This window comes from Telmatherina bonti, assembly GCF_933228915.1.
Source record: "Telmatherina bonti genome assembly, chromosome: 13".
In the NCBI taxonomy this organism is placed as follows: Eukaryota; Metazoa; Chordata; class Actinopteri; order Atheriniformes; family Telmatherinidae; genus Telmatherina; species Telmatherina bonti.
The window spans coordinates 26,666,320-26,687,915 of NC_136611.1; the positions used below are offsets into that span (position 1 = coordinate 26,666,320).

At 37.6% G+C, this 21,596-nt stretch overlaps 1 protein-coding gene across 1 annotated transcript in view; it reads right to left on the reverse strand.

Moving 5' to 3' along the window:
* Positions 1 to 3,680: 3,680 nt before the first annotated feature.
* Positions 3,681 to 21,596, reverse strand: part of slc15a4 (solute carrier family 15 member 4) — a 35,002-nt gene continuing 17,086 nt past the window's right edge. Inside the window, exons 8-9 of the mRNA XM_079251383.1 lie at positions 14,255 to 14,413; positions 3,681 to 5,555 (exon numbers count right to left, since the gene is read on the reverse strand). Coding sequence (XP_079107509.1) covers positions 5,404 to 5,555; positions 14,255 to 14,413 — 311 coding nt within the window. The 3' untranslated portion in view covers positions 3,681 to 5,403. The remainder of the gene's footprint in view (positions 5,556 to 14,254; positions 14,414 to 21,596) is intronic.

Here is a 21,596-nt window from a genome sequence, read left to right on the forward strand (position 1 = left end):
TCCATAATCATCTTAATATTTTTTATGTAGAAAAAAACCAACACAACCCATTGAAAATCCACCATTTTCATCCCCCCAAACTCCAGTTTTACGCCTATTCTTACCTGCTGGGAAATAGCACAGGGGGGTATAATGGCATTTACTCTTATTACTGTGGAATGGTTACTTGAGACTCACTTTTACTGGCCTTGAAGTCTTCAGTTCTATGAAAGGAGGAAAAAAAACTCTCCCCAGGCTTTCATCTTAAATGGATTTTTAATTAAATTGATGATGTGAAACCAACAAACTCTTACTAATGGTTGGCTGTACTCCCTGTGGTCTTAATATGCCCAGCTTGTATTTGCAATTTCCAAATAATTATTCGCTGCGTGATTTATGCTGCCTCCCAAAATCATTTTAGTCGGTTCACAGTAGTTTTACAACAACAAAACCCTCAAAAAACATACAGATGTAAGACAGTGAAGGAGCAGCTGCTGACAAGGTCAGCCTGACACTCTGGGCCCACCAGTTTTTACAGATGGCACTGCGGGGATCAATAGACTATACCGTTGTGCAAAGACAGTGTCGTGTAAACACAATATCCCACCTGACCGGTAGGACACCAAACGTCCACACACAGACGGGCTTTTTTTCAGATGTGCTTGAAGATATAAAAGATGGAGATAATAGCGAAGCAGTGTTTCTAAATTGTTGTAAACATGACCTCTAACAACTTTGTTATATTTTACTTTTATTTATAATCTCTGCTAACATAAATTCAATGGTCGTGCGATGGACTGGCAACCTGTCCAGGTTGTATCTTGCTCTCGCTCGATGACTGCTGGGATAAGCTCTGGTTTCCTGTGACCTTGAATTAGTTTAAGAAAATGTTAAGAAAATGGATAGATAAATAAATTCAAGGGGCTTTCTACTTTTACTTTTTGAATATTTGCAACCTTGTGGCCCATTTTTCAGTTCAAAGAATCAAAGGAGGATCCAGCAAATATACCTGTTAGATGCTCAAAAAGCAATATCTGCACAAACACATACAGGTTGGCAAAAACTAAATAAAAGTAAAGAATAAAAATCATAAAAGAGGTTAACAAGCATACTTAAAACCTCTGCATGCTTTTCAGATATATTGGCCCAGGAAAATGCACAATGTGCAGGGGATCAGCATATCAGGATACACAAACAGGCTTCATTTTGCCATCCATAGAGGGACAGAGAGCTACTGTGACACCCCTGACAGGAATTGGACTACTCAGTGTGGCTAGGAAAGATTTATCTTCACATCTGTACAGTTTTATGAAGGTCAAGTCTCATTCAGTACAAATAAGATGCTTTCTAAACCGCAGGACCTGCATGTAATAACCACACCTGATACTATAAATACAGGTTGATGAATGCTGGGAAAGCAGTTTAATGTTGCTGATTTCACAGATGATCTCTCTGAACGAACGTCTTTAACTGGCTGCCGTGCTCAGTCCTGCTGAAAATAATCCTTCAAGTGACAAGAACATGTTTCTGGAACGGGAGATTGTGAGCGGCTCTGCATACGTCATCATTCATGCAGCTTATATCCAGACATATTCGCCCAGAGTTAAACCACTTGTCTTTGATATAATTTGGAATCTCTTAAAAAGACAGCTCTGATAACCTAATGGGCCAGTGGAAGAACAAATTATGAGGTCTTGTCGGTAGCCGACTTGTCTGCTAAGCCGTTTTCTTAAACGTTATGTCTTCATTAGGTTATCTTAATTAACATGCGATGATACCTCGTAATCCTTTAATTACCGGAGCAACATCTTCGGGGGCATCTGCCAGCTGTTCATTACACAGGTAAGACTGTCAAACAATTAAAAACAGCTTAATATTCTGCAAAGTCCTTTAGGCACTAAAACCTGAAAGACATTGACATAAAGCCCCACATAGGTCTTAACTGGAATCATTAAAATAATCATTTTATTACATTTTTGTTCATATTTAACATGTAGAAGATCATTCCTTACAAGGTGAAAAAATAGAAGCTTATCACTGAAATCTGATGAAGAGAACTCAATGAAACATTACAAAACAATCTTCTGTTTCTGCCACAGCTTTGGGCTGTTGTAGCATTTCCTGCTAAAAGCTTTTTTATTTTTGATCCATCCATAAAGTTTCTGTTGGTTTAAATGGATTAACGCTGATGAGGCCATTTTCCATAATTCCTCTTTAAACATGATTGAACCTAAAGGGTAATTTCTATTGTCTTGCAGCATAAGTAATTTTATGTTGAGTATCAGTTGATAATCAGATTATCTTTCAATCTGTAATTTCAGCTACCCTGGCCCAGACACAGATAAAAAAAAAACTAAGTAATCATGACATGCAATGTTCTGCAATATAGCATTTTCCTAATTTAACACATTACATTTAAAACCCAAAAGATCCATTTCAAATAGCAGGCAGGCGGTGATGCTTTTTCAGAAGAGATGCTTGGAATGGAGTGCTTTGTGATGGTCCACCAGTTCTGTGACAGAGACACATCTTCTTTCCATCTAACTACCTGCCATTGAGGCTCATGCACTTTATCTATTCACAAATATGGAATACTGGAAGAAGAAAAAAAGTCAGCCAAAATGTAAGGATATAGTGTTTTCTAAGGAACTGATGTTTGCTTACATTCCAGCCCATAAATCACCCTAAAATATGGAAAGCCAAGTGCCAAAACTGTATATCTCATTATTATTGCCATGCAATTCTCTCTCTGGAACTGCTTCAATGTGTCAGAAATTTCTTTCAATATGAGAAACAAGCTGCCAGAGAAGAATTATGACCTGGAGGTGCTGTGTTAGCTTCAAGTATCAAGTTGTCTGCCCAGCCATGTCTGTGTGGCTCTCTGACCAAATTAATCAGGAGACAGGTGTCTCCGAAGCTCGTGGCCGGGAAGTCCTACCATTACAAAAACTGATCTGTGATGGAACTGATTTCAGTCTGTGTCTGATGAAACTAAGAAGAAATCTGCCTCCTTTCCCCAATGGGAATGCAAAACGCAGCTTTATACCTCTGTATTTACAATCTTTTTCCTTACAGCTTGCCATAGGGTGTGTTTTTCTTCTTTTTTCCTAATATAAATAATTAAGGCACTCTACTAAGAGTTTGCCTAGGAACCAGCAAGCCATGACCCTAATCATGAAAGCAGGCTTGAAAGCTGCATACTGCGATAAAAAAAAAAACTGTCACCATACTGGCCCACTTTAAAGCACAGAGATTGAACATGTTCTTATACTGGTTCATATTTATTTCAGCTGCTTATTATCTTTGTCTTTGACAACCTTTCCGGGGTGTTTCCTCTTTCCCATCTAGTAGCTACCGAGATAGGCACACCCCCATCCACCACGAGCAGTGGAATAACTGGGGGCAGAAGGTGGATGGATGGAGGAATAATGTTTGTTTACATAAGTCATTTTGGAATAAATGTATAGATACACAAACTGACAATAAAAGTGACATACAATTATTTCCGTTTATAATTCATGACTGCAAAACCTGCAAAGTGTCACTGCTTCAAAAGAAAAGAAACAGAAATATGCATAAAAAAATGGGGGTTAAAAAAAGTACATTCAACAGCTTTACAAACAATAGTAGTAATACTTATAATTGTATCAAGTGCTGACTGGAAATAAAGCCAATTCTCAGCGCAGAACACTTTAATGGCACAAATACAACCACAAAACATTTTTCCAGTTCTTAACTATTTTTTAAAACATAATTTGAAATAAACGTAATAAATCTTTAAGTTGTTCCAGAGGACAAAAAATGAACAAATAATATATGTAATAAAACAAAAAATGGATATTAAGTATTATCCAATAAAATAAAAAACAAACTAAAATCTCTCAAACAGCAGTTACAACTAGTCAGATTCTGGCTTTTTATGTCACAGTACTGTAACTTTACTGACACCACATGATAAACAGTCTTCAGAGCTCCCAAAGGCAGTTTTTATATTTCCTTAAGAGTTCATGTTTATCATTTGACAGTATTCCAAAAGCCCTGAGAGTTTCCTTGTAATATAATTCAGTACCTCGTGCTCTACTTAATCTGAGGTTTGAAGAAATACACATACAGACACACACATGCACACACACACACACTTAATCTTATTCTACAGTATAGAGCTAAAACAAATGCATCGCAGTCTTATAAACACAACAAAACTGGAGGATTTTTTTTTCCTAGCAAAGCTGCAAAGCCATGATAACACTCAATGAATACAAAGAGAGTTGTGTTTTACTTTGCAGTAAGATTCTAAATACAGAGAAGATATTGATATGTATGCATTTTTAATTGTCATGTCAATACTTTTGTTTTTTTTTTATCCAAGCATTAAAGCTTGGAGTATTCTTAAGGGCTGTTCTTCAGGTTTGCTTTTTAAATTACAGCAATGGTTATCATCTGATGAGTTGCTTGACAGGAAAGCATGTGAATTTCAGCTTGACCAGAATAAAAATTATAGTAAATCTTCACCAGAGTCATCAAGAACATTTTTAACATGAAGAGTCCGTCTATTCAAGGGCATGGGACTTTAAAGTGGACTTACAGGATGAGTTTGTGAGGCTTTTCGGTTGGCACTGTAATCACAGGCAGTGGAAAACAAAAGTAGGGGATTTTCTTTTCTCAATATGAGATTTGAATGTAGAATTTATATAAAAAGATCAAGTGTGATCATTTTGAATCTCTTCAAACATAAGTCCACATCTATCAGTAACTTTAACAGAAATACTTTCTGGGAATCAGCAACATAAAGCTCAGACCAGTTCACCAATTAACACAGTAAGCTGTAAAAGTGACATTCTCATAAAGCACAAAATGCTAAATAAAATGTTGCTAAAACAACATTTAAGGCAAAAAAAAAAAAAAAAATACCCCAATTTCAATTCATAGTTGTAGGCCTGAATTGTATATACTGGAGTCGCAAACAACATTCACAAAATAGATAAGGGTAAATAGCATTAGATATCAAATCTATCTTTGTTTAAAAGGAGGAAATAGTAAAAAAGCTTCTTTTTTTTGCCATTTAGGAAACACTAATGTGCCATGTTTTGTGCCACTACTCCTCAAGTTAAGTGCAAATGATTAAAGAAAGGCATCAGGAGTAAAAACAAAGCACAGCAATAGTGATTTAAACTAAGTTTCCTCCATGAATCAGAACCTGTACAGTCATGCACTGATGTAAAACCATAACTGCTATGTAAAAAGAATTTGCACCTAGAGGCAAAAACAAACATAAATAAGTGTATATTGTTATGGGATAATCACAAGAAACACACACTGTTATGATAATAATATATAATAATAATTTCTTCCACAGGATCTTTGGGCACTGAGTAACGTGACAGAAGGCAGGTGTGCTGGGGCTTACTGAGATGTGCTCTAAGGTCAAAAAGATGTGTGCCTCTGCTGCTGGTATCCTGCTTTGCCCCTCTGCTTGTCATACTTAACAGAGACAATAAGGAAGACCAGCAAGGTGACGCCTTGGATGCCCGCCAGCAGGAAGAAGTAATAATGCAGGGAGCAGTCATTGATATTACCTGGAGGAGGAGGAAAAACAAGGACATTAACTTAGACAAACAGTCAAATTAGCATCCATATGTCACTGATAAAACTGTGAGCAGTACTGAAAAATAAAAATGTAAATCTGGAGAAGAGAAATGTGACTTAGAAGGGATTCAGATGGGGACAGCAGGAAGTTTCCTTTTAAGTACTCAGTGTTAAAAGAACAAGAAAGACAAAAGGTAAATGGCCGCAAGCACTCAAGTGTGGCAAGGTGCTGTGAATCTGTCAGACATAAAAAGGTGGTTTGAAGTGAGAGTGACAGGAAAACACATGTCTGTGAGAAATTATGAAATGGCAGAGGCAGGGGGCTTATTACATGTCATCGTACTACCATGAAACCTTTTGGAAATGAAGACAATTGACCCAAAATTTGTATCAATGCAAATACAAGAAGGACGTATTGATGATGAAAAACTGAAGCTTCAAAAAATAACAAGAACAATGGAGGCTTTCTGCTGTGATTCGAGTCAGGGGGTCCTTCATCGGAATAAAAAGACGCTTGTATCCTCATGGGGCTGGGATGCGACAGAAAGAGGAAAAAAATAGATTGATGCCTCCACTGTGAGTTGCAGAACTGAAATATGACTTGTTTAGATTTAGAGAGGTGAAGACAGACTGTGTGGAGGCTGACAGAAATAAGGTCATATGGTGAGATTGCCCTAAAAATAGTAATAATGATGGTATTAGTTGATATTCTCTTACGACTTTTTGCCAGTGTGTTTGGAGATTTCAACCAACCTAAGTGTCTTAGCATTTGCAGGACTGTTGACTGAAGTGGTTGTCCTAATTCAGCCACGAAGCTCAAGAGAAAAGCTCTGAACAAATCTTGTTTTCGTCTCACCAGGGGGTTTACATGAAGGGCAAAGCTGACAACAATACAATCGCCTTCACTGAAGACAATTGGATTGGTATTAGAGCAGCTTTTGTCCTCTTGACCATGTGAGGCAGACCAGTTGACTTGGTTGGCAACAGCGTGACATGAGGCTCTTTACGACTTTTCTGGACATGAAAGTACTGTAGGCCGAATGATTGTTGATGAGCGCTTTGTGCAAAGACAGGAGATTGTGGCACAGCTGTCAAAGAACATGTTTTCACCTCCTACTGTGCATGTAAGACGTAACCTAAAGCTTCCGTCTTACAGTATCTGGGACTTAGTAAATGTGAAGTCCTGCAGCAATCTGTTGTCTTTCACAGACAGCTGCTACTAGCTCCTCTGCACAGGGTTGTCACGCTACATGAGAAGCCTTGGAAATAGAAGCTTGATTTTAATTGGATATGAAGGAAACTCCCAATTCAAGATTGGTGTATTGGAGAAGTTAAATAACACACTACCAGGTGGTTGTGCCGACCCGCTCCACCCCATGGAGAAGCACCGGCTCCTCATCTTCCTCCTCCCTCCTCATCACTGCTCGACTCACCCAATGTATCGGCTCAAAAGTGTAGGCAATGGGATTATTATATTCACTCAGTCTTTCAGTTCCATCCTTCATTGTACCACTCTTCTTAATTGTGTTACTGCTTCAGGTAGAATGGATTCATTCAGCTCGCAAAGAACCAACCAACCCCATGACGTCACAGTTTACGGTAATGCAAGATGGCGGCGCTCTTGCTACAAAAGATAAAACTAAACTACAGTTTTCTTGTATATGTTAATATTTGTCATGTTTGAAATATTATTATCAATGAGATTATGACTTGGTCTAATAAATAATGTTAGTTTGCTTGACTGTTTCATTTCCACTTTAAAGTCAGCAGCCTGCTAGACCAATAACCTGATGGTCAATAATTCAGCTTTTTTTTATTTGCTGAATATTTTATTAGTTATTTGTAAAACGTTTTATGCTTACTGGGAATCCTAAGAGATTTTAGCAGATTAAGGGTGCATTTACATCAGGATAGTCCACTAGACCGATTTGGGACACGGCTCAGTTGTAAGGGGTAGTATCCACGCAGATCAAAATTGTGTTCACGCTGCACTCAAATGCATCAAACCTTTACAATAACATTTCCCGTTCCCACCAAAGGTGGCGCTGCACTAGTATGTAGCAAAAGAGAAAACAACACCCACTTGTAGAAGAAAACTCAGTTTCCTTCTCTTTCAAACTAAACATGGAGCAGGAAACTATCGTTGTTTTGGGTTTTTTATTTTGTCTTATGCAAGTACACAGCAGAAATACAAATAGTGCAACAGTGGACGCAGTATGAACAGACGAGGCAGAGGATTGTTAACGCAATCGCTATGTATTTACCCGTAATGCAACGCTATGCCAAATGCAGGAAGTGACTTTTTTAATCCAGTCCTCTTCCTGTATTTGGTCCGCTTAAAATGGACAGAGAGCTGCATTTGTAGGTGGACCAGGTCCTCTTCTGTAACCCGAATCAGAATTTGTTTGGCGCATTCGCATTTCCCCAAGCAAAGCAGACTTTCCCAGCAGACTCAGATTAGAATCAAAAAGGCTGATGTGAATGAGCCCTCTGATTGCAGCATTTAGTGACACCCTGTGGCATAACTTGCGTATTGCAATCAACTAAACTATCTGGTGGTTAAAAATGCAAAAGACCCGCTCTAGTGTCAGTCTTGTCTATGTTAAACTAATGGAACAACACAAGGATGCAATGTGGCAGGTTGAGAAGAGGACGCACTGTCACACTGTCTCACTTTAGATAAATATTGTTGATAATCATAATAATTCTACCATAAGATGTCAGGATTATAGTTATTACATCCACAAAAAAAGATGGCAACATCTTATCTTTACAAGTTAAATGCCAACAAATCCTGAACTTAAGCAGTTGAAAGTATTGTAAACTTGTAAAAACACACAGTATTGTTCAAGGATTTTTGCACAGTCAATAAATTATGCGCAAGAAATAAGGAAAAATCATGTAAGTTGTTACAATATAATAGATAAGAGAAACAAACGCACCTGGGTAAAGAACAGATTAAATTTGTGAACAAAGTTAATCAATTTAAGGTAAACAAAGCAGACGTTCAAAATGGCAGTTCATATTGGTTCAGGACTCGTCACATCTGAAGCAGTGGCTTTATCAACATATCCATCTTCCCTTCATATAGCTGCAAGGGTTTAATGACCAGAAGGACAAACCTTTCATACAGCATACAGGAGCTGCAGAAACCACTACTGTACAGATTACTCCTACTGCTTTCCTTATCAATGCAGAATGATTTACTGCTGCCTATTGCTTTAAATATATTCATTTTATCCCAATAAAAATGCATGTATTTGCTTTGGAGTGATTTATTTGGACTGTTGATCTAATGGAGGTTAAGAAAAATAAAAACCTAAAGTCATGAAAAGACTGGAGAAAATTGTAGATAATGTCTGAATGCTTTATAAAACATTCTTGTTAAAGTGTTTCAGTCTAAACTGGTAGTTTACACACTGACCAGCTCCCATCTTGTATTACACTGTGGTAATATGAACAGGCTTAATTATAAAAAAAAAAAAAAAAAAAAAAAAAAAAAAAAAAGCATTGCTTTATTATCGCTGCACGTTTCATGTTTTTTGTGAAACTATTACCAGACACATATGCTTCACTTACTCGAATGTATTACCAACGTTTCCCAAAGATTTCAAATGAACAGCAAAAACTGGACCAAGAAGTCTTATCTATACGAGGGATGTGAATCTAACCACAACTCAGCATTCAATCCGATCCAGTTTTTGGGGTGACTGTTCGATTCAGAATCGATTCTCAATTTAAACAGATTTTCTAATCACGATCACTTAAGTAACAAAAGGTGCTAATTTCCCAAGTAACTTCATTTTTCTATAAGCTAGAAAGAACTGAGACATTATTAAGATTTAAATTGCGACATGTGCAATACTTTTTTTGCTGGTAATCCTTCTTAATTTCAATTAGGTAAAAAAAACAACACAGTAGCCAGACCATCATTCTGCTGCTGTAATACCCAAGAAGACAAGTAAAAAGATCAATAAAAACAATAGAAATGACAAAAAAAAATTTTATAATGCATTATGTTTATTTATTTGAATAAATAATATTTAACAAAAATATCCATTTTAAAATTTTGAAATAAAAAATCCAATTTTTTTTTTAAATTTGATTCCCCACTCCTAATCTATACCCAAACAAGCCATGATTATTTCAAGAAAAATTATATTTTCAATACCATGTATTATAGTTATTTGTATGCTGTCATGGGTTTAAAAAAAAAAAAGAACTCTAAGTACCTAAATGGAAATAAAAAATATTGAGCATCACCCCTGTCCATGAATAATTAATACCAAGCACAATAGAACTATTCAAAAATGTTTTGAAAGCCGTGAAATGATCTAAAAAGCAGGATTTGCTGGGATTTATCTTCTGGGAACACTTAATGCCTGGGACAAATCTCTTGGTTTTTTTTTTTTTTTTTTTTTTTTCATCTAATGGTTGTTCAGGTTTGACTGACAAGAATCACTGACCTTAATGCCTCATCACTCCACCACTGACCTCATTGCTTTTCAAGAATATACATGTGTCTTCCAAACTACACTGCTGAACATCAGCAGCTCTGATTAAAATATGCATGTTTTAAACCAAACCACTACCTTACTCAGAGGAAGCTATGCAGAAGCTCAGTATCCCGAGTTGTTCTGCTAAATGACTTAACAGAGAATGCTCGCCTGATCAAAGAACAGGATTTATTCATTTCAGGAAAGTGATCCCACTACTTTGCATGATCAGTCGCAACTGGTAGAGCAGAACACAGTCTTTAATTTCACCATGAGTATCGAGCATTTAGATGCCCCCATCCCATCCCGCTGTGTTGTGTGCATGTTCTTGTGGATAATTAAGAATGGAGTGATTCCGTCAATTCTTTGAGCACTGGCCCATCTCCAGAGTCTGAAATCTTTGCCTGAGAAACAGAAGGCTGCCTGATGACTCCGAAGTGCTGCCAGTGTTAATGAAATGAGTGGCAAGCAGAAAACATGACACACACTTGACCCCTGCTCTAGTTTTCACTTACTTCGTTGTCATCTTAATCTGTCCAAGGTTTAAAGAAACCAAATTGTGGTTTGAATAATTCATAAAGAACAAGACAACACACATTTGCAGCAAGTGAGCGATTCTTTTCAGTCGATAACTTGTTTTGACGGATACTAAAACAAAAGGCTCCTGCTGACACAGTCTGAAGTAACAAAGTCGTATCGCTTACAAAGAGCAACAACATAAAGCATTTACAATACGCAAGGGAAAACATTTACATGCAAGCTCGTCAGTAGTATCTTGAACACTGAAAAGAAACTGATTTGTTTAAGGTTAAATATGGAGGATTTACAGCAACATATTAAACAATCGTCTGGGTTTGCAGATAATGAACATCAGCACTGCGAGATCCTGACTTCAACACATTTGTATATGTTTGACATATACTGTTATTGCAGTATTATTCTGACAGCTGACTTAATTCCAAACTGTGTTACATTTTTCAGAGCATCTCTTTTAACTAGAACTTAGGGAGAAGAAAATACTATTGTTGCAGTATTGAACATTGTAAGTTTTTTTTTGTTCCTGTTTCATTACACATAAATATATATAGGCTTCACCTTTTTCTTACATTGTCCACCCCAAGGGTCCACTTGGCTGCCAAGTGCTTTCAGATAATACTGAATGCTAATTACACCAACAAAAGACCAAACAAGGACATACTTGTAAGATAAAACAAACAAAAAAACTTAACCAAGCCCATAAATTTGTTTTAAAGCCTAATTTCAAGCTAGAAACAAAGTTTGTGCTCAGAAGTTCTGCTAGACATCTCGAGTTGGAAACGCAGAAGCTTTTGATTACATCATATGCTCCAACAAAGAGACTAGTCCTCTAATATCTTCATGAAAATATCTTGCAGGTTAATTTTCCACTAAGTAGGTCTGTTCAGATCACGTAAGTTGAGATAAGATATCAATTTAATGTTTGAAAATGGATCAATTGATCCTTTGGTGCAATGGCCCGACATTTTGATGCTTGAGCGCCTTCAGTGCTATCTTCTGTCTTAGAGTGGAATCAGGGAAAGAATCAATGCATGTTTGCTTCAGCTATAAATATAGTTATTTTCTGCAGCTCTCCTCTGGCCTTCTAAAACTTTATGATTGATGCTGGAGTTGAAAATGGGCACCTTATGCTAACAAAATATATAATGGGCACTGTGCTACTTCTGAGGTGCTTTCATGCAGCACTTTCACAGAGAATAAGACTTGATGTTAAATTTGCCAGATCTGACATTAAAGACTTCCATTAAAACCCTGACATTTTGCTGAGTGTGACCCAATGGGATGTGCGAATGTCAGCTCACAGTGAATATCTGAACACGTCCCAGACATCTGGGAAAACATCAGACAGGAATTGAACACTGGCCAAAGAAAAGGCCATTTCCTGTCTTGTGACCTGAGAGGCTCACAAAAAACTATCTACTTTGAGTGAATTACACTTCCAACAAAAGAGGAGCAAATTAAAATGCAGGAGCTGTCTTCTAGAGACACCCTCCTCCCCTCTTTTTGTCTGAAAGATAATTTTGTAAAGAGACTAAAGGTTGATCTTTAATTGACTTAGTTCATGAAATTAAAGCAGCTGCATGCTGGATGTGAATAGAATAGGTGCCACAGTTATACAACAATTGTAAAATATACCAATAGAAGCATGGGATGGATTCCTTCTCTACCAGATGTAGGTTGCAAATGATGTGCTGAGGGGATCTTGAGGATAAATCATTTAATCACAAGAATACAATCATTTTGGGTCAAACGTTAGATGTGGTGATTGCACAGAGATTTGCACATATGGTCACTCACTTCTGAATACCACAAAATGAGAAAATTTAAAAGAAATTGTTGTTTAATGTTTCAGTTTTATGCTCCAATCAAGTACACCAGACACGAATTACAGGAAATACAGAAAAATTGTGTTTTTCTTTTTTTTTTTTTTTCCCTAGAAAAGTTCCACTCTGATCTTAGGCTACTTGCAAACATATGTGGGCCTTAGATTTAATGGTTTTCCTCTTAATCCATTAAGACTTGAGGTGCCCTCAGCACATGTGTGCAGGTGTACACATGTCACATCAAGTCTCAGTGGGTTTATAGGATAATTAGCACCACCTAGGGAAGAAAGGTTCAAGTTTGGGGTTAAATATGCAGAAGATGGGAAATTTAGCTTTGATAATGAATGTTTTGTTTTTTTTTCTCTCTGGAAATAATTATTAAGAACAAACTTAGTGGACTGTCATGTTACACCTCCGCTGCTGCCAAACAGTTTGTTCAGAGAAGCGGGATGATGGAGCTACAGCACAACAGGAGAGCTGAGCATCACCAGTGTGATGCCAAACCATCACCGCCGTCTCCGTATATCGCTGCAGGGACAGCTTTATTTAAGCAGGGCAGGGCCGTGTAATCAGACCCCCAGCCTGTGATTAATGTTGCTGTCTGTCTTCAGGAACCTTGTGGCTCAGTAGAACTCGGCTCACCCAAGATGCACGCTATTTTGCCTACAGCCATGGAAATAAGTTGAAACCATTCCACCTACAGAGTCACAAGATTTGGAAGACACAACCATCCAACAAACTTTAAAAAAAAACAGCGACAAACACAAACGGCATAATTTCTGACTCTACTTGATGTCAAAGCTTTGTGCATTTTTTTTTTCCTTATCGATGGTCAGGAGGATGTTTTGCTTTATTTTGCAACTCTTGCTTTTGTTTTACTTCCCCTGAGGTGACGCAAGGCTCCGCAAAGGATGGATTTATGAAGCCCACCAAGCATCTTCAAGTGCTAACATCATCAAAAGTACCTCTCTACCTGTCGGCCCACTGTATTAATGAGCTATTAGGTGTTTGTGGATAAACAATTTACACTGCTGGCTTATTTACCACATACTCAGGGAAAAATGCATCTGGGTCGGGAGTCTCTGCTTTCTCGGGAGCCCATCCATCTGCTGCCACTGCCACCCTATTCATTCTTCCACTTGACAGATTTACACAAACCCTTTGTCGTCAGTCTGACATGCTTATTTAAAATGTGAAACACTTTAAAAACAAGAGGGTTGCTTACGGTGTTGCCTCCTCTCTGTCTACTTTGCAAACTCCGAAAGTAGGTTTTAAATCCGAACACGTTATGAACAATTTTTTTTTAATTAAACATTTGTATCCTGAATCGATATCAATAATTCCCTTGTGAATTCAAACATGCTGAAACAGAATGTTAACATCAGGCTTTTTATATTCGCCTCCTCGCAGCAGAACTGTAAAGCCAGTGGATTGCATATCCTTTGGAAAACTGTGTCGCAATCATTTTGTGATGAAAACATTTGGCCATATTAGGTGAATATTTTCTTTAACTGAAGCCACTCAGCTGCACTAAGTATTTCTTTGATGCTGGCATACGATACTGCAGGTCTTTAAAGCTTTTAGCAGTTTCCTGCAACAGTCAAAATGATGCATGACTAATGGTAGGAGCGAAGTCACAACAGTAAAGGTGAGGGCATGAAAACCAATACACTAAGATTTAAAAACCTGTGCCATCACTCTGGCAAGAAGAGTGCTGCGTCTGTAAATTACTACTTGCCACTTCTGTAACATTTAAAAACTGTGTTAATATAAGACATCAATTAAAGCTGATTAAATTAATGGAGGCCTCTAAATCTTTATTGTGACACTCACCAAAGTCTTTGTGGGATGACATCCAACCGATCTCTTTGAGGGACACAATAGCCAACAAGCCAGAGCCAACAAAGGAGCCGATCCCAGAGAAGAAAAAGAAAAGCCCCATGATGGCACTCTGCATGGACTTAGGAGCTGCAGAATAGGCAAATTCCAGGCCTGCAATAAAGACAATAAATATATTGATATAACTGAGAAATAAAGAAGTCATTCAAGTGTCATTTTTGACAACAGTACAGTGTTCAGTATGGTATGTAGGAAACTATCAGTGTAATAAAGGTGTAATAATACTCTGCTGAACGTACAAACATGAACTGTTGATGGCATATTGGCTACAGTGGAGAGACAAGGTGAGACATTGTACTGTTATATAATACAAGTTTTTATCTGTCTCAGTAACATAATGCTAAGGGACTGCTCTATTTTCAGTATGCTGTGTTCGAGAGAAAAATTCTTCCTTGTCAGCTGCTTAACAGCTTATTTTCTTTGGTTACACTGGTCTGTGATGCCATTGTAGTGTATCTACTCAGCTTGAAACACATCACTTACTCTGCATTGTATCATGATAGAAAGGGACTGAGAAAATGAGCATGTAATGTAAGAGAAAAATAAGCGTGGGAGTTAAAACAGAAACAAAATAACAAAAACAAAAAAAGCATAAAACCCGAGACTCTTTGCCTAAAGATCTTTCTTGCTACAAGCTGACATTGCCCATTTCATGGCATCTCATACATACAATCCTTCAGATGAGGCCCTATGGCTATATCTGTGTGGGGAGATTAAGAAGTTGCAAATAAATATGTTGGCTTTTCAACACTTTCCTTAAAAAGAAGACAGACAACTTTTAAATGGGATAATTATATTGGGATAATTGATTAAATGGGCCAATTCCAATAAAAAATAAATGGGCTAATTATGTTAAAAATTAATAATAATAAAATAAGTACATCTAAGGTTAGTTTAGCTGTTTTTTTATTTGTTTTTTTTTTAAAGATTAACAAAAACAAAGAAATAATTTTTGCTTTTTTTTTTTTTATTCTGAGCAGTCAAACATCTGGTGCATGAACAAAAATAACTTGCTGGCCAACAACACTGGATTTAACGGATTTATCCAAACAGATTTCAACTAAAAGCAATATTCATCTTTAGCAGACAAAGGTCGCAATTCTTTCAGCCAATTTTTCTTGAACTAAGCCCTATGGGATGGTATGGGCAGCAAATGTGTTTATTCTAAAGACCCCTATAGGCTGGAGTTGACTTTCATAAGACCATGTTAGATCTGTATGGATTCCAATATTCTACGGAAGCCTGGATCAAACGCTACATAATACCCAAGCTTATTACGCAAATTGCAGTATCCATAAATTTTAAGCCTAAAGATGATGAAGGCTCATTCCCATAAAAACGCTGAAGTGACAGGAATGACTAGAGAGGGTTGAGAGGGGAAAAAAAGCCTTAAATATTAATGGCTCAATCTTCCCTCTTGGTTTGGAAACAAGGAAAGTATTACAGTATAAGGAAAGGCCCACAACAACATGATCCACCGTAATAGGAGAATGACTCAATCATGACAAGAGGCTTTAGCAAACTTGAATCACATAGATAATTGAAGCCTCAAGCCATGGTCACAGAGAAAGAGAAATGCAGGAGAAAATAAAATAAAGAGAAAAACTCCAAACGGATACACTGAATACAAAGCAGATTTCAGTCGGGTATATTATAACACAGAAATAGCCCACAGTAAATGTATGGAGGATGGATCTTAGCATATCGTTATCCTATGGCCCCTGGGAGGAGAGCCTGTCCAGTGCTCCGAATTGTTTAGCTAATTCTAGATATAAGCTGATCTAATTTAATGTTGTACACGATCAGAATGGATCATGGCACTAAATGAAGGATCCCTTTCACATTAATTTTGGTAACATCCACTTTTATACAACTTTAGGCATAAGCGATTTCCAAAAACTAAACATGCAACCCGTGTGCACATTAGCCATATTTGGCTGCGTGGAACTAACAATAACATTGCCCTTCCACTAAAACCAGGCTCACAAAACAGGCATGTTTGCTGCTAAAAATGATTTGACTGAACTGAAAGTCTTCTTGGTTAGGGTTAGCCCCATGTTCTGAAAGGTGCCTTAACAAGATTATCTCCATGGCTAAAATGGAGCAGATTTGGAAGCCTTTTTTGGCATCACAAGACAAAAACTAAGTTGGTGATTATTCACTAAACCTCCCACCTTATTTTGTGTTGTACTTGTTTTTAATCTATGCGGTGGGTTTTTTCTTCTCCCCCTTGTTTTTTTTTGTATGATGGTTTGGGGGGGGGGGCATTCTTCTTGACATCATAATAGCTGTTATATAAGTTACAGATATCAAGGCAACAGGATATAATGTGCAACAAACTCTTGGTCTGATCTTCTAAGAAGAGGAGGTCGGTAGTGATTTGGAGGAGAAACTGTCAGAGTAGGTAGACAACATGGAAGAACATTCTGATAACAGATCCTCTGATGAAGATGAAGATGACTGATGGTGAGGCGCTGACAGCAAAACAGATGTAACAAAAAACAACAACAAAAAAAGAAAAAAACATCTTTTGGCCTTTAGACAATGTCTACACAAGGGAGCCCAAAGAGAAGGACAAGTAACTTCTGCTATTCAAAACATGTAAAATTGCAGACTAGTTCATAGTAAGCATTGTATTATTTGTTCTGTCTTTTAAGTGATAAAATGTTGGCAGCCTGCAGGACAAAACTGGCACACTGACAATATTATCTGGCCTGCCAGATTCGACTGATAAAACTAATTGCAAGAGTTATTTGTCAATGTACAGACACGGTGCTGAAGAAGAGCGTAGTCCCTTTAAGAATGGTCGAGCTAGAGAGAGAAGAGAGAAACACTCACAACACATCCGCTGCACCTGGAGCAAAGTAAGTTAGCTGCACGTTTAGCTGTGAATGTTTTGCTTTAAGCTTTATCAATAAACACCACACAGCTCCTCCAGTTAACAGCAGAGTCCTGTGTCTGCCTCACCAATGCTGGGTGAAGTGAAGGGAGTTTACCGCAAAGCTAGCTACAGATTCTCCTCGACTGTCCCTCCCAAGCTAGATTTCGAGGCGGAAAATTTGACATTTGCTTCTGCCAGAGGTATTACAGACAGAAGCAAAAGACCAAAGCAACACAACTAATAAATCATAAAAAAAATTGTACTTCGGGACCAAATATACCAGATCGAAAGACAAAAAAAAAAAAAAAAAAACGGGTTTTGTTGGGGCTGAATGCTCACGAAGGCATTAAATTCACCTGGTAAGGCACGTAATCCTTATATGCAACCAGGTGTAAGGCTCAATTCTAATGTCTCCCTGAGACACTTTCTCACCTACCACTGACCAATAAAGGACACTAGAGCTCACACTATGTTAGTGTAAGTATATACTATGTACTATGTGTATTGAACACACAACGTATACAAATAACTCGTTTTACAGTTTCCATACATCTATTCATGTTCTCGCATGCACCAGGCTGAGCAGGGAAGACCAGACTTCCATCTCCTCAAAATGTGGCGATAGAAAAAAATAAAATCAAGAATTGAACAGTTTTGATCGTACTGTATGAGCTGTCCTCCAATAATCTCAGCACAGCACACCATACACAAAATGATTCTGTCCTACAAGCGATCTAGAATCTAGTCCTCTGAGCCACAAATCTTATGTGGTCAAACATGATCTAACAAAGAGGAAGAAACACAGCTACAAACATAGCTTGTTATTGTTTTCGTCTGCATCCTTCTTCCAGAGTCAGCTTGTGCTCTTTATAGGCTACATTCTGTTTAACTTGAGATTGTTGGACTGAACATTTTTGGAGTGGATTGTTGGAACAACTTAACACCTCAGACCACAGAATAATTTTATTCGATAATCTTGTAACTTTAGGCAATAAGACATTTGCCGTCTTTGGTTGAGAAGAAGGAAAATCGAGACAAAAACAGCTCAGTAATCCTTTTTTGTGTATCCAGCTTAACCCTCTCTCTCTCTGACCCCCTTTTCTGTCCTAAAACAATAATAAAAGATCATTAAAAGCAGAAAAATCTCAAGACAGCGTGTCATAAAAGCTATATAATCAAAAATCACTTTTTTTTTTCTCAAAGATTTTCTTGGCTCAATATTTGCAATTGCACTTACAGAAAGTTTATTTTCAAACTGCGTAAAAAATATCCAAGTCAGTTTGGCTTTGATGCAATATGTAAAACAGGACATGATGCTGTGTAGCAACAGGTGCTTCTTTTCAAAAACAAGTCTTTTTAAACTTAATAAACTGTCCCGGCCCTCTAAAACATTTATTAAGGTTAAATCATGCATTTATTAATGGGACAAAAGCTTTTAAGACATTCTAGATTTATAGGTTTAGGTCTGAAATAAGGGGATTTCTGGTCTAGGTGAAGAGTGACCCTGATCAAACTATGAAGGCCAAAAATATCAACAGGATTAAAGTTCAACATTTAGTGCATTTCTGACAAATATAAACTCTTCTCATTGGATAAAGAATAATACTGCTGTTGTTTCTGTTCTCTTCTTAACATGTGTAGCTTCTATTTGCAAAAGCATGAGAGCATTTCATAGTTTTATTACATTATAGAATTACTGCAACTATGTGATCCTGATTCTTATGGTTCCTAATGAAATTCCTTTCTTCAAACCTTCTTATTCCTTCTTGAGGCCAGGGTTCGCAAGAAATGAGGGTCCCCATAGTTATCACTTCCAGCATCAACTCATTTGACCTCCTTTTTATGCTCTTCTTAGAATTTTAATCATCCCCCCCCCCCCCCCCCCCCCCCCCCCCCCCCCCCCCCCCCACACACACACACACACACACACACACACCCATAAAAGAATATCATAAAACCTAGGATTATAGACAGGGAGTCGTTAATAATCATGCATCGCAGGCTGATAGTCAGCAGCAACAGATACTAATACTGGATTTAAAACACATCTCAGGACATTCCTATAAAATTTCAGTGAGAAGTTGGTCCCAGTGTTGTGATTTTAAATGACATAGTTTTAGAATTGCTTTCTAAGAAATCCTCTGTCTTCTGTAAGTAGAAAGAAGATTAAGACTATTCACAATGAAACACACAAATAGGAGTATTCTGGTAAAAACATTAAACCTTACAGCTCCATTTGCAATGATATATTGGCACTGTGTGAAACGTCCAGCTAAATAAAAAAGAATTGATCTGCAATCAGTTTAAACCATTTTTGAAAAATCAGTTACCATTGAAAATATTATTTAATAATTATGACCACAGCATGTATACCAATCTGCCCCATCATCTCTTTTTGTATAAAAACCAACCAAGTATCTTAGAGATGAAGGGGCCACATTTTTTAAAACTTGGAATCAGCTGTTCAACCTGACATAGTTTTAAAATATTGATTTTTAAAATATTGCAATTTAATTTGTGATTTCCCTAAGAAATATCTGTTTTACATGAAAAGGAGGATTATCAAATGAGTTGCCATCTCAATATGAACTACTTTTATATTCTAACATGAGGATGAAAGTGGAGATATGAACAGCTTCACTTTGCAACTGCAAGATGCAACCAGTGGCCAAAAACAACAAAATGTGAAGGTTACATTTCCTCTAGAAAAGTTGTATACATTGCCATTAAACTAAAAACTAAACAGCCTGATGCTTTTTATCTTTTTTTACATTGCAGTGCTTCATCTCTCTCTCTACATGCTTTTAGTACTGCACACGCCAGAGTTCCACCCTGATGTGTGCAGACACAGACATGAGTATGCACACTACAAACAGCCGACAGAAAGTGCATGTCAGAAAATGTCATTTAGCCACCTGAAAAGCAGGCAAAAATATGTGCTTAAAGGGGTCCTATTATGGTATTTGGAGTTTTCTGAGCTTTCTACAGTGTTACAGTGTTGAATCCTCATCAGACATGTGAACGGCACTGTTTTTTATCACCTAAACGCATGTTTGAGTTTGAGTTTGAGTTTTAGCACTCTCTCCGTTCGGTTTCCATGGCGACGAAAAACGTGTCGTTTTAGAGAGTTTTTTCTACTTCGAAATCCTTGTTACGTCCCGGGGGATAAGGTAAAAGACTAGTTAAAGATATCAGCTTTCCAACTAATTGTGTTTTGTGTACTCAGATACAAGTTTGTTGCTTTGGCAAAATTAAGAAAGTAGAATTAAATCTAAATGAAAGGTTTTCCTGATGGATTACAGTATACATATAGTATATATAATCCTGTCTTACAGTAGGACTCACTTGACCAGGGTTATAGTAAGGGGGCTCATTTAAAGAGGAGAATTGTGCGATATCTATGCTGCTGGAACCTTGTAGCGTTACTTTTGGCTGATTCTCTACATATTGTTATGACAGCTCCTTTGGTTGCATGTTCTTTTTTATGCTAGATGCACAAATGTACTCCTGCACTGCACTTAACCCCAGTTTGACAGCTGCTCTGTTGGGCACTGTTGGGAATTGTGTAAATGTAAACAGCACTTTTTGTTTTTTGTTTTTTTTTAACATTGATGTAAAGCTTACAAAAATAAACAAGCTATTCATATTTTACGTGAATTTCAACAAAATTCCAAATAACAGTTTAAATGGTGCTATTATGGTATTTTGAGTTTTCTGAGCTTTCTACAGTGTTACAGTGCTGAATCCTCATCAGACATGTGAACGGCACTGTTTTTTAATCACCTAAACGCATGTTTGAGTTTGAGTTTGAGTTCCAGCACACTCTCCGTTCGGTTTCCATGGCGACGAAAAACGCATCGTTTTAAATAGTTTTTTCTACTTCAAAATCCTTGTGACGTCCCGGGGGATAAGGTTCGGTGATTGGTTACCTTCTACTGGTTAACAAGGGCATGTACAAATACATCAGGTGGGTGGAAAACGTCGGATAAAGTTATTTCCAACGATGGCTGGTGAGTTTACCAATGAGAGACATCCTGCTGCATTCGTTGCTGTTTTCCACTTCGTTTTCAGGGTCTGATTCAGGTTCCAACATGTAGGGCTGTATGCTATGTGTTGACATTGTATTTTGCTTTTTCATTGAGTTCATATTAGCCTAATCCTTCTGTTTATGAGATGTTACAATGATGGCGAAAGCAGTTGCGTTGCGCGCTCCCGATGTAGTGCAGAGGCGGGAGGCGGGGCTTAATGCGGAAGAGTCTCAATCCACTCATTTTGCCCACAGGCTGATCTGACAGCCTACAGAGAGGGTCGGTCTGAAGTAAATAAAGTGATTTGTGAGAATAACTCGATCATTCCCAGCCCTTCTGGGCTCAGAAATAAAAATAAATTAGCCTG